At 40.2% G+C, this 14444-nt stretch overlaps 1 protein-coding gene and 2 pseudogenes across 3 annotated transcripts in view; all 3 read left to right on the plus strand.

The window, feature by feature from the left end:
• The window catches only part of Liprin-gamma, a 354000-nt gene that overhangs the window by 263272 nt on the left and 76284 nt on the right, over positions 1-14444 (plus strand). For all 3 annotated transcript variants that reach the window (XM_065236150.1, XM_065236152.1, XM_065236151.1), the window contains exon 13: positions 3652-3763. In XM_065236150.1, coding sequence (XP_065092222.1) covers positions 3652-3763 — 112 coding nt within the window. The remainder of the gene's footprint in view (positions 1-3651; positions 3764-14444) is intronic.
• On the plus strand, positions 8383-9689 carry LOC135713007 (heterogeneous nuclear ribonucleoprotein L-like; annotated as a pseudogene).
• The window catches only part of LOC135713008 (tigger transposable element-derived protein 2-like), a 77027-nt pseudogene continuing 72771 nt past the window's right edge, over positions 10189-14444 (plus strand).

A 14444-nucleotide genomic window follows, 5' to 3' on the forward strand; every position in this document is an offset into this window, starting at 1 on the left:
GTTCATGTCAGAATTTTCTTGAAATTTTGGTCAAAACTGCCTCATTATGAAATTATCCACAGAATTTACCGTTAAATCTCCTGTGAATTTTCCTTGCAGTGCTCCAGGACTTCTCTTGTAGATCCATGGACATGTAGATCAACTCACGTGGAGTTATAAAGATATTGTTGTAAGGATATAGGTCTATTTCTCTAAATGAGATTCTACCTGTATTACGTATTACCTGTCAGGATTCGCTAAAACCTTTCTCGGAATTATTTGGGGTTCTCCGGAATCTGTCTTGTGATTCTCTGGAACTTTTCTTTGCTTCTCTAGAGCAACTTTTGAGATTCACCGGAATACCTCTTGCAATTCGCCAGAAGCCCGCTTGGGATTCACCAAAACGCATCATGGGATTCAGTGTTGGGAAAATATCAAAAAATCAAACCTCACCAATGCTCAAGATGACGCTTGATTTTCGTAGATAAAAATCATCAAGCAAGCAACTACAGATGATATTACAAGCTGCGAATATACTAACCAAACCGTGGTGAGTTTGAGTGTCATGATTATTGCTTTCCACCTGAACGCGACTCGAAACTACCGTCACTGCTGGCAGCAGTAGCTTCGTGTCTGCCATCGGTGAAGAGAGATAGCTAACTAGGGGAAACGCTCCTATAGTTGCGGTACGTTAGTAGCGTTAGGCTCCTATAGTTGTGTACGGAGTCTCCATATACAACTATAGGAACCTAACGCTTCTAACGTACCGCAACTATAGGAACGTTTACCCTATACTTTCTCTTTTTAAGAAAACGATGTGCAACGGACTTATTTTTATCGAGTCAACTCTCAGCTTCATGTTTACATGTTGTAAATAGTCCCGCAATTTCAAAGGAGCTTGTAAAATCATGAGTGATATTAAGAGCGTATGAGAGTGAAAAAATATCATTTCATTGATGATTTTGCCAACACTGATGGGATTTGCTTACTGTTAAAATATTCCTGAATCGTTCTTCTTTGGAATCTCGTCAGTGATGATTTAGAGTTCTGGTTGGAATTATCTGGAATCTTTCATAGAACGAAATCCATGTTGAAAATGTCTATGATTCCTCGTGGATTTTTTTTTTAAATTCACGGGATTCACCTAAAATTCTCTTTTTATTCGCTGGAACTTCTTTTGAGATTCTCAGGAATCCTCCAAAAGTAATCATCAAGCCCTCTATTGCAAAAAGTGCAACATAATGCTGATATAAGCCTAATAAAAAAAGTTAAAGCTGTATTTAAGTTTTGTATTGCAAAAAGGGTCCATATCAGGCTTTTAAATTATTCTTTAGATTCAACGAAATCCCACTTGGGATGCTAATGTATCTCTATTAGGGGTTCTTGGAAAACATTCGAGGGCATTCTTTGGAATCGGTCTTGTAATTATTGGAAATCTCCGTCTGACTGAGATTCTTCATTTCCCCTTCCAGGATGTGATGGCATTCTTCTTAGGATCACAATAATCTAGTCAGTAGGATGTACTGGGTCTTTGAATCGTGGAACTGTTCGTCAAACGATTAAAAAAAACTGCCGAAATTTCAAAAATGAGAAAATTTATACTGAACTTGTACCGACTTATATGATAGAAAATAACATTTGTCGATTTCATTGATTCCTTACAGATAACGGTCATTTGAATTTTACCGACTTTTTCAGCAATTCAAAAACCCAGTAAAAATACGGACTCCTATAAAATAATCTAAGTGTGATTCTTAGGGATTTTCCTGAGTTATTTTTTTGATTTTCAGAATAACTCTTTGGATATCCCGAACCCCTACAAAAGGATTCACAGGAATCCGCTTTGTGATTCGGAGGAATCCTCTATGGGATTTTTAGGTATCCCTTTTGTGATTATCCGAAATTTTTTATGCTGATATTTTCCAAGATTCCTCTTTTGATTTTACGGAACCTCCCTTGGGATGCTTCTGTATCTCTATTGAGATTCTCTGAAATTTATGATCGGCTTCTTCGGGCTTGTGGTTACTCGGGACTTTGAAGTTCTTAGTATTACATCATGAGATTCACGAAAAATTCTTTTGGGACCAGCCGGTGCTTCATTTGGGATTCCCCGAAAATACACAAGGAAATTGAAGAAAACGAAAAAGTCACTTGTCACCGGTAGGTAGATTACCTTAAAAGGGCGATTAACTATAGGATCTGGTGGTTACTTGGGTAATCTGCATTCTTTCAATAAAGTAGTTAAAGGATGATCTTTCAAGTAGACGTATCTGATTTTGTAAACAAGCGTCAATTTGTCGAAACATTTTGCTTGTCCACAGTGGTGTTTGTTGCTTAAGCGAGCTAAGTGTTTCGACCAATTGTCGTTTGAATCCTTGATTACAAAAGCAAATACGTCTACTTAAAAATTCAGCTATGATTTCTAAGTGGCTCTTGCGTTTTTTTTTTAAATAATAAAACTTTTAAGTGTTGGTGCTTAAACATAAAAATCTTCTGCATATTGTTTTTTTTTATTCTAAATAAAAAGCTTGTACATTCAGATTAACAATTATGTTTTAGAGATATGTAATAAATTTCGTAAAACTATTTCAATTTTTGTCAAACCTCTCTTAAAAATGTATAAAAATTATGCTGAAAATTATGACTGCAAGAAAATGTACCGATTGATCATAATATTCTTCCGAAAATAATATTGTAAACAAATCCATCCAATTTGTTTACTGTGTACCAACTTTAAAAGACCGTTACGGAAACGAATTTATTCAAATAAAACTTCATGCTTCAAAGGATTCCAACATCATTTTAAATACACCCAGACCAGATGGTATTAGATGACATATTTGAAGTAATTTATTCTTATCAAATACATCAACAAACACATCCATTCCAGCTCTTCAGCTAACGTACCGTCAACTCCTCGTCAGCCCTATCACATTCACATTGCTTCTCATATTTCACTCGATGCTGAGTATATAGGTACAAGCATGATTCCGACGATCAATTGATTCTCCAATTTTTGCAATCGCTTGCCTCCTCCTTCCCTAATTCTCTAACTCACTCGCTCGCTCACTCGTTGCCTCCCGTTTTTATTCCAATGCAAACACAAAAACCAAAAAAAAATTACCTTACTCAACCTGCACACTCGCTCTCGCCACGTTTCACGTTATTTTCTCCATTCTTGCATTCCGTATATATCAGTATACATTTGTTCCGTTTCTCTAGTTTTTAATTTCCATACCTTTTTTCAATATATATTTTTTGATTGATGTACGTTTTTCCATGTCTGCTTTTTTCTCTCATTTCAAACGAAAAAAAAAATAAATGTACAAACCACACCACCACCACCTCTCGACCGCCGGTCTCCTCGCCCAACATCAACAACAACAACCAAACATACTGCAAACGACACATACACGAAAAACACACGCACCCTTGCTACGACGAACGACGTGGGCCACTTCATCCTCCGAAAACAAAAAAAAAATATGGTCGTGTTCGTGTTGCGATATGCTGCTAAACAAAATGAAAAACAACATCCACATGCGGAAAAACACTTTGATGTTGCACTGAACGTTGGACGCCGCGATGTCAACAACTTGAATACACAACCTTATCTAATTACCAACAACACAAAAAATCATCACAACAACAACACCACCACCACTACAACAGAGCCACACTGGGCCAGGGGATTCGAACCGGCGGCGGCACCGTGGTACCAATCGCCAGCGGAATCGGAATGATGCCCATGCCCGGAGATCGTCGCAATACCGGCAGCCTGCGGGTAAGTAGCTTCTTAAACCTTCTTTGTACCTACCTTCTTTCGTTTCCTCTTTGTGCCGTTTTTCGGTGCCGAACCACGCCGAACCGCAGTATGCCATCTCTAGTGTGCATGTTCAGCATTGAGCACCAGATCAGATCAATTCGCCACATCCAGTCCATCCGGCGGCGGGTGGATGCAACGCTGGATGTGACGTGATTGGAATTCTTTCCTGGGACACACGCTCACCCTCTTTGGCATACACCACGGGAGACCTTAATAACTATACGAATGCAAAGTGAATTAAAAACACGGAGCAGTTCCGGAGAAAGTTTGCATGTACTTTCCGCCCGTTATATCCACAAAAACACGGCAAATTTATCCCGTTAGTTATTCACGGTGTTGCTCTTCTAGTGCTTTATTCGTACATTTTCGTCTCTATATCTGCTCTAGCTGTACATTTGCTTTTTTTCTGTTTTCGGCAAAAAAAAACCTTCATTCACGTTATTTTCCCATCCGTCCTTCTGGTACAGTGCTACCTACTGCATTAAATATCCAAACCGGGAGTTGACCTCCAAACCCTACAACAACCAAACTCACGTCCACGTCCAGCAAAGGAGGCTGGGGCTTGTTTTCCATCTAGCTGCGCTGGGAGTCTAGGGTAGGTGTACCAGTTGCGGCTTTAGGTTCCTTTTATGATGTGGAATAAATGGAACACACCTCAATTACATAACTGGTACATCTACCCTACCTATGTATATTGCAATATAGTTTTAGCCAAATATTTGCTCCGTGCTCGCCACCATCATTATGATGTGTATGTGTGTATGAGCAAGTGGATGTGCTCGATTTTTGAAATGCATGCCTCATTGCGTTTTACATATTCCGGCCGAAGTTCATCATGTTCAGTTCCCAAGAGTTTCATAAAATATGTATCCCAAATAATTACAAACCCGGGTGCCCGGACTGCAGCGGTAGAGATGCAGGTGCATATGTTTCATAGGCAAAGCAATAAACAACTATGCAAATATTGGCTGCTACCTCTCTCAGAGGAATAGTCAAATTTGTGACAGAGTATCAGAACTAATGAGCAAAGGTTCAAATGTTGCACTAGCTGGAATTCAATCCATATTTATTAATCGTTCTCAGAACAGAACATTGGTAAATCTGGAGCTAGATGTTCAATTTAATTTTGATCATACCTGTGTTTATCCTTAGCGAATTTAAATTCTTAAATCAAGAAAATACGCAAAGTTTTCAGAGTTATCAATTGTTCTGCTTCTTTTTGGCTTTATTACGTCCTCGCTGGGAGTTTACGCCGGCTCTCCACCGCGAAAAATACCTTGACCCGACCTTGTTTTATAGCAGTGCCTTTGCAGACTGAGCTAATGATGACCTCAATTATATCAATCAATTGAGAATTACTTTCATTTTGTTTGCTAGGTTGTGGGTTTCAAATCAAGTAAATTAAAGATTGAACACAAAAAAAAAATCCGGACACATTGAGGCATTTTTGAGTAATATTTTTCAAAATTACACTGTATCAAGCTATGAGTGTATACAATCACAGTAGGCATTGGTTGTCAGGATAAGTCCATTTGTTTACAACATGGCTTCACCAGAGCAAGCACGTCGCGATTCTATCCTGCGCGCTCAAAACGAAAATCCCGTTCTAACCGCTTCTGGCAGTTTTCGATCAAATTCCTGGGCATAAATTTTATAGCTTGGTTGACTGGAAGAGTGCCCCGGAAAGAATGTAAAATCAAAAAGAACTTGATTTTCCCCAAAATGTCCTTGTCTGGCAAGCAATCTGCAGTTGTGTACCTTTCGTTACTTCTGGGACCATGAACCAGCAAATTTGCCAGGAAAAGTGCCTACGAAAGAGACCACTGCCTTTTCTGGAGCAGCATGAAGTGAGCTGCATATTCTGGTCGGACTTGACAAGCTGCTACTGCTCAAATTCCACCAAACAGTGGTACAGCGAAAATTACGTGGTGGGACGCAGTTCCACAGAGTGTGCGACGTGGAACACATCCAATGCATGTGTTCGCAATACCGACATCTACGGGAAATGCTTTAGGAAAATCCTGGGCGACGGACCTTCCATTTTACTGACATGCAACACGGCTTTTTCAAGGGTCGTTCGACCTCGACCAACTTACTTGAATTTATAGACTATTCATTGAATGCAATGGATAATGGAAACCACGTAGAAGCTCTCTATACAGACTTTAGCAAGGCATTTGACCGCATTGACATACCAATGTTATTCTTTAAACTGCAAAAAATTGGAATTAAGTCAGTCATATTTAACTAACCGCCAACAAATAATTAAATTCAATGGAAAGAAATCGAGCCCAATTCAAGTCACTTCAGGCGTCCCCCAAGGCTCTCATTTGGGACCTCTCCTTTTTATTCTATACGTAAACGACATATCTTACATTCTCAAAAAACTTAAATTGCTTATTTATGCCGACGACATGAAGCTCTTTTTGGAAATAAGAAATGAAGAAGACATCAATACATTCCGGAATGAAATACACATATTCTACAAATGGTGCAAAAAAAATTTACTAGAATTGAATGTAAAAAAATGTAACTTAATATCATTTAGTAAAAAAAGAACAACTTCAAACATTTCAATTGCATTAGGAAATCAAACTGTAGACAAATGTGAAAGAGTTAGGGATTTAGGAATTATCTTAGCGACAGTTCTTGATTTCTTCAACGACAGTGGACTATACAACAACATTTAGGTCCCTTAACTTTCTTTTGGCTGTCGGGACATCTCTGCCGGACGGAGGCTTTCTCATCCTACGGTGGAGCTCTGACCTCGTTCAGAACCCTACATAACCTTGGATTACCAGATTGCATTATATTCGATGCCTGGATTGTTAGCCATTTACTGGAATCTTGTTCAATTATTTCGCTTTGTGTTTGAACTAGCCAACGGGTAAAATCTCTCTAACACAGAAAAAAGGGTAGTATTGTAATCGAATAGTAACTCAAGTACCATCATTTTTCGTGTGGTTCCATAAGTTAAATTTAAATGCTGGTTAGTTAGAATTGTGCAAAAAATTGCGATGCATTCAATTCTCATGATGCAGATCAAAAAATCGACATGATAAGTCATGCGAAACACTACCTTGTGGCAAGGGTTGTAAGATATTTAATATATAAAACCCTGCTGCCGAATTGCATTTTGATTTCTCCGCCCATCTCTGACTCTGAATATTTCTAATTTTTAGTCTGCTCTTCGTCCGGGCAGATCAAAAGAACTTGTTGGATTAGAAATTCTGGTCTCAAACTCTAGACGTGGCTCAGCGACAAGGGCGAGAGTCTGCTCCAAATCCACTCTAAATACACCCAACGCCCCCTGTGCAGCAGATGAGAGTTCGGTCGTATGGGGACAGATGTAGGCTTCTTATTTCCTCACACATTAAACGCAAAGAGCAAACTTTACAGCTTATCACATTGAGGAGAACGATTGCACAGCGAGATTTTGCGAAGTACGAGAGGGAGAAAATTACTAGTTGTCCCGCAAATTTTGCTCCGCTCCGCTAATGCACGCTCAGATCTGAATACATCATTAAAGAGGAAAGTCGAAACAAAGCGGAGAAGAGCGCATGGTATTGAAAGCAGAGTGAGGTCGGAATTTAACTCGTCTCTTTTTCTACTCTGAGGTGGATCCATCCCTGGCCAGATAGAAGTTCGTGTATTTTGTTGTAGGTATGGACCGGGTTCAATTAAATAGTTACTGCTAGAACGTTCAGGCAGACTTAGATCAGATCTCTACGTCTCGGCTGGCCACTCCATCTGCCGATTCTGTCGACACCATGTGGTTCGATTAACCGGCCAGATCGCCCGATTGATTGACCAAGACCTTGCAAGAGGCAGTCGCAGTCGTTAGCCGTTCTTTCCGGCCCCGCGCGAGTCCTACGAGTTGGTCAAATTACCCCGCTGGCCGCTCAGGACCTTTTCAACTACTATTCGACGTCACTGACCGTTTCTGTTCGCACAATGCAGGCCCATAGCCTGTCAGATCAACAGATTGGGACACACGGGAACAGACGTCTGAACTATCAGGACCTCTGGATCCGCTCAAGACGTCTAATGGACCAATTCCAGAAGCCAGAAGGGATAAGTTCAGTAGTAGATTCATGGGACAGATTAGGTAAAGTCAATAAATCCTCTGGTCAATACTGTACCATGGCCAGAAACGACATGGATCTGCTCCAGTAAACTGGTACATTATGGTCAGAAGGCACTTAAAAAAAATCCATTACACTTAATGTGTTTCAGAGCACAATTTTAGCAACTTTTGTAAATCTTATAAGATGACTTCAATGAGCTGTAAAATAAATTACAGATAACTTATAGGTCTAGTTCAGATAACTTTCGACTCTATGACATTACACCGAATGACCCTTTACCTCGAATTCGATTACCCCGAACGACCCGGTACCCCGAATTCCAGTATCCCGAATGTATTTATCCCAAATTTCTAAAATAAACATTCAAAAAGGAAATGTTTCCTTCTTTATTAAAGTATGCTAAGTGCAAAATATTTTGGACCCATTATTTCATCCTTGATCCTTTAATTGAATTTCAATAAATAATATTCACTTCCTTGGAAAATTTAACACATCTGCTCACCCAACGGACAAGTGCAACGTATCAAGATATTCAAGAAGAATGGAGTCCAAGCTATGGTTGAGTTTGACAGCATTGAATCCGCCACAAAAACCCGAGATGAATTGAACGGCTGTGACATCTACTCCGGTTACTGCACACTGAAGATCGACTATTTCAAACCAGAAAAACTCAATGTTTACAAAAACGACACGGACTCCAGTTGGGCCCTAATGAAATTTGTATGGTTATGGGTATCATCCCAACCATTTGTGAAATAGTTCAATACTTTGGGTTATGGTTCGGGTATGGTATTTTTTTTATTAGGGGGACTACACATTGGAAGCAGTCGTCTCCAAAGATGCCAGCAACGGACGAGCCCCGTTGCTACAAGATCCTACCATCTTCGGCAGAAGGCCGACCCCGTTCAACAACCGTCAATCATTAGTCAACCATGATCCTGAACCAGCCCTTCTGGGAGCCGGCGGAGGAAACGGACTTGCACCGAATTTTTCAACGCCAGAATTTCATCCGTCGGAAAACTGGAAACCAACACCGGCCCGAACATACGGTGGACTGATGAAGAACGCACCGCTGACCCGAAACGGACCAGCCAACTTCATTCAACCGGCACAGCTACAGGGCGCAGTGATGATGATCTACGGACTCGAGAACAACACAGCCATCATCGATTAGCTGTTTAATCTGTTCTGCCTGTACGGAAATGTTGTCAGGATAAAGCTCCAATCGGAAATGATGGTAGCAAAATTCAGATTACATTTTCCAAGCAGAACTACTTGTCAGAGTCCACCAACCCCTACACCCTGCCGTACAATTCGATCAGCTTCAAGGACTACAGCGCCTCCAAGAACAATCGCTTCCTTTCCCGAGCAAGATTCTCCACTTCTTCAAGACCCCACCCGGTATGTCCGAGGATCTGCTGCTGACTTCATTCAACACCAAGGACTGCCACCCGTCGCAAGTGGGAATGTTCCCGCTGAAATCGGAACGTTCCTCCTCCGGATTGGTCGAGTTCCCGAGCCTAGCCCTGGCGGTGAACGCCATCATGAAGTGCATCCACAGCGCGATCGATCACAAAGGCACAAAATTCCCGTTCATTATGAAGCTGTGCTTCTCCTGCGGTGCGTGGAGCAACGAGAAAATCGAAAACATGGGCGTGGTCATAGCACCAGCACCTGGCAACCCAATGTCGGCAGCGGCCGCGACAGCCTCCACCAAAGCAGCAAAATCCGGTGGTGTGAAGCCCATTTCGGTGACGGGCGACTGTCTCAAATCCGAACACGATGAACCAATGTAAGATGGAGTCCATATCCTTAGAAGGAAAGCAAAAGCAACAACTAGACTTGATGGAGATTCACAGTTGTGTTTTGAAAAAAAAATTTTTTTAATCTCGTGCGTATTCGTACACGGTTTTTATCCGTCAATTACCGTGAAATTGACCTCCGATGGCTGTCTCCGGGATTGATGTGCGGCTTTAACAAAAAGCCTTGAACTGCTCGTCCTCCTGCTCCTCGTGCTTCCCAGTGACATAATAATAAAAACCTGTATTTATTGAAATTTGTCTGGTATGTTGTTGCGTGTTGGGTTTTTGGCCCTCGTTTTGCCCCAAGTCAGAAACTGGACAATTTCCGGGGGGGAGGGTACCCGGGACATACCAGCATGTGGCCAATGTGGATCTAAGCATTATATTTAACTTAAACTGATCTTGTTTTTCAATTTCTGTGCAATTTTATGTGTCAAATCACAGGGTTTGGACCATATCAGAAACTAGTCACTTCCCTAGGGGTTCCTGAAAGATGCGTGAAAGTAAGAAAGGTGGTCCTGGCCACATTATTTGACTTCCATTGATCTTGGTTTTGAAATCTAATGTGATTTGCTATGTGGCGCATGATGAGTTTTGGACCAAAACAGAAATTGGCCACTTCCCTGGGAGTTTCCAGAACATGCCCGGAAGTGGCTAAGGTGGTCCTGGGTACTTTATTTGATTGCCAATGATTTTGTTTTTGAATTCGCATGTGATTTGATGTGTCGCATGATAGGTTTGCAATCTCCAGAACCGGTTGACGGAATCCAAAAGTATTCAATAGCGTTCAATGGGACCACAGTACCTTTCATTTGGCGCTAGTTGTGTCCAATTCGGTGCAGTGGTTGCTGAGAAGCACATGAGTCGATTGGTATGAAAAACTCGGCTCTCCGATCCTCGGATCGAAAGTTGGTTTCCCAAGCGGTATATACCCTTAAAAACAACATAAAAAAAATCCTGCAGAACAGAAGCGTCCGGATGTTTCCTTTGTGATCCTTTCGCAGCTGCGACGACAGGACTGGCAGCAACAGCGCGATCTATCGCTCTAGCTCTAGCTGGAACTACACCAATGTCAACAGCAGTCGATTGGTTCCGCCCACGTTTCTTAGAAAATCGAGGAACTAAATCGGTTTGTTTTGAAGAAAAAAAAACCCAACAACGAAACAAAACAACACAAAATCTCGAGTGCGACAGCTGTCAAACTAGTTTGGAACAGTGCTTGCATTGATCCAAATTCAGTTCAAAATAGATCGAGAATTATACTGGTTAAAAAAAAAATACATTTTAGAACTAATCTAAAACAAAATATAGACCACCAGTGCAAGGGCTTGGTCAGGGTCTGTTCCAAAATTTTAGACCAAATTGTATGGTCTTCAATTGGATCGCCGCTTAAGATGCCCTTATGGTATGGGAAAAAGTCAAAAAGGTGAACAACAAAAAATCAGTCAGACAGAAAATATTGCATTGTTATGAACTTCTATATCAATTTCTACCTTACGATGGCTTTTACGGCAAAAAAGGACTGTATCTCTGAAGCCAAAAGCTCGATGATCTTGAAATTTGGTGACTTTTCCAAACTTCTGGTAAAGTTTCAAAAGTTTTGGAGCACGTACAGTGTCTCAGAATAACAAAAGTCACACGCCCGGCATCTGGGTCTTTTAGGATCCAATATTGTTTCTGCTATGAAATTTACAATTTGAGTGCGATTTTCAATCTAACTGCAGCAAGAGGAGTGCGATACATCTAACTGCACATGCCTCTTTTTGCTATTTCAGCGGTCAGAATTCCATTTGGTCATCATGACCGCACGGAATCAACTACCATCCGGAGTGGGTTCTGCGAAGAAATGTTTGTGAAAATATGATGCTGCGCCATATGCCATATGAGCCATATGCCATATGTGCCATATGGAGAAGTAGTCTCCAGAAGATCCAGAACATTTACGGGTGTCCAATCATGAAAATCAATTGTCGTTTTACTTTACTTAAATAGTTATATACGATGCGTAAACATTATTTGGACCATCCTTGGCCTCACGCTGGTCCTCCGGAAAATCCGAAACATCCGTCAACAGCCAGAAGCCCAAGACTGCAAACAGCGTATCGATTCATGTTAGCATGGTTGGTTCATGGTATTGTGATGATCTATTTTTTGTAATTTAGCCACCATTCGATAGATATTTCTAGTTTTAAATTAAATAAAAAGTTACCTGATTGAACCTGCATTTGGTCAATCGGGTTGGAAAAAAACTGTGACTCCTGAGCATAATGCGTATAGATTCATGCTGGCATGGCTGGTTCTCAGCAATGCGTCCATCAAATTTTTAAACTGAGCCCTAATTTGAAAGTTATTGACTTTCCAGCAAAATAGATAGGGCATTGATTGGACTTGTAGTTGGCCAGCCGGATCGGGAAAACTATTGAGAGGATTATGGTCTGTAGATTCCGGGAAAACCCCATGTATGGTCAATTCCTGAAAGTCGTCCTAGAAATACACGATTTTTTTCTAAATTGCACAGAATCAGACCGATTCTGTTACAATTTTTAATTGTGGTACGAGATATATGCTGTTTTTTTGAACTGCATACAAAGATGAAATATGCAATTTCAATACCGATTCTGCTTCTTACTGTCCATATTATTCAAGCATATGTAATCCTTCTGTTGGATTATGTCTCCTTCATGGTCATAAACTAGCTTGTAATTGACGGTATCCATTTGCGTGCGTTCAAATAAATTTTGGAAAATAATGGCAGTGGACTTAATCAGCAGCGAGCAAGGGAGTGCCCAGTGCATATTTAAACTGAAAACTGATGTTGAGGAATCCCTTGCCAGCTAGTTGTCATGGCCTTTTCTATTTCTTTTCTATTTCAAGTCACACATACACATGTACACAACATTTCGGTTCACCCAGTTCACGGCGAGAGTGATAGTTTGAAGAAAGTAACCCAGTTTCGAACCTGGTTCACCAAACTAAAACGGCATAAAAGTTCTCTCTAAAACTCCCTTTAGTTTTCTCTTAAATGCCTTGGTGTTTGAATCAAAAAATTTAGTCGGGTCCATGAATTTCACATTTTTACAGTGCGTTTTATAGCTTTACTTGATTATGACGACTGGGTAAGGGAAAACGGTTTTTTTTAATCAAACTATCAGTTTTTATTTGAAATTCTTTCAAAAGTGTTTTATGGTAAATTGGATAAGTATTCATTTCAGCAGATTTGTAGAGTTATTTCCTGTCGATTGGTGTATTTGGATTCTAATTTCATCCATAAATGACAAAGTTATAAGCTTTCAAAACATAACACCTTTTTGTGACGGTTGCAAATATAGAATTTTAATTTAAGTAAGACGAAATCTACGTAAAAAACTGGGGGATATCGAGAGGGACCTAAAGCACAGTTTGGGACAAATTTGTAATTAATAAGGGGCGATACATTTAATCCGTCACACTCGCCGGGGAGCGAGCGGTGTAAAATTTTGGGACGATTAATGCATTAGGAAAACGTAAAGAACAGGGATGAATTTCTTCCCAAAGCGGAAGGCTCGGAAGCAGCCAATGAAGTAACAACAGGCCGAAAAACGACCAGGCAAGACCAGGACGAATGTCGTAGCGGTAGCAGTTTGTACAGTAGAACGTATGCAGGTGTGGTAGCCGGAGAAGTGAAGGCAATCGACGTGGCTAGAGAGAACAAGAAAGGAGAATAACCAAGCTAAAGCCAGGGACAGCAGCCACTTGATTTCGATTACCGCAGAGACGAAACCTACTTAGAGTCAAAATAATACGAGTTCAACAATTTGAGGCCACTTTTGTTATTTGATAGCCATTCAGGCACGTGTTTTCAATATTATTCAAATTTCAGGCTATTTTGACGCATCCAAGGCAGATTTTTATTTTGTTATTTTGGTGTTTATTTAGATAACTTTAACGTTCCAAAGTGACCAGGATAACAGCAATTTTCACCCATGTTAACATTTTGAAGTTCTTCGTTATTTAGTGTTTCAATGTTATTCATAGTTTTCTGACCATTCAAAGATTTTGATATCTCTTTTAGTGTTTGTACACATTTTTTTTTTTTGCATTTTGAACTTATTAAGTTTTTGTCTTCTGCTCTATTTTTAAGTTTTTTCTTATATATTTTGATTATACCTACCACCAGAGAATTATGGAGTTGGTAATCATTTTAGAATTAAACTCTTTAATTATATTTTGTTGTTTTCAAGGTATGTTTTATCCTTTCAATAGCTGCCTTCTGGTAGGTCACGAGTTTATGGATTATCTCAAAGTGGGTCACAATCATCAAAAGGTTGAGAAATACTAGACCAGGAGACTTTATTTGATATGTTCTTATGTACTTTAGCAGCTATGGCAATTTCAGAAATCAGGTTATGAATCATCTCTAAAGAAAGGTTCCCAACTAACAATTTTAGCTGCAGATTAGCTTTTACAGCAAAAAATTGGCTTATACAGCTAAATTTTTGCCTGTATAAGCTAGTCTGTAGCTAAAATTGTTTGTTGGGTTAGCTCTAGCCTGGAAGCCACCACCCCGCAATTTACCCAGCAGTTCAACGAAAGACCAAACTGCCTATCACATAATAGAGAGAGATTGCCAATCAAGCATGGGATTCATCGTCAAATTTTCCCATTAGTCAAAACAGCAAACCCGCCGCTTTGACATTGAATTAAATCCTCCTGCTACTGTGGCAGTGTCGTTTGTATTTGCCCTCATGTGTGCACTGCACCGTGCTACTA

Source organism: Ochlerotatus camptorhynchus, unplaced genomic scaffold, assembly GCF_037179485.1.
Source record: "Ochlerotatus camptorhynchus isolate MF236.1 unplaced genomic scaffold, CSIRO-AGI_Acam_v1.1 ptg000530l, whole genome shotgun sequence".
In the NCBI taxonomy this organism is placed as follows: Eukaryota; Metazoa; Arthropoda; class Insecta; order Diptera; family Culicidae; genus Ochlerotatus; species Ochlerotatus camptorhynchus.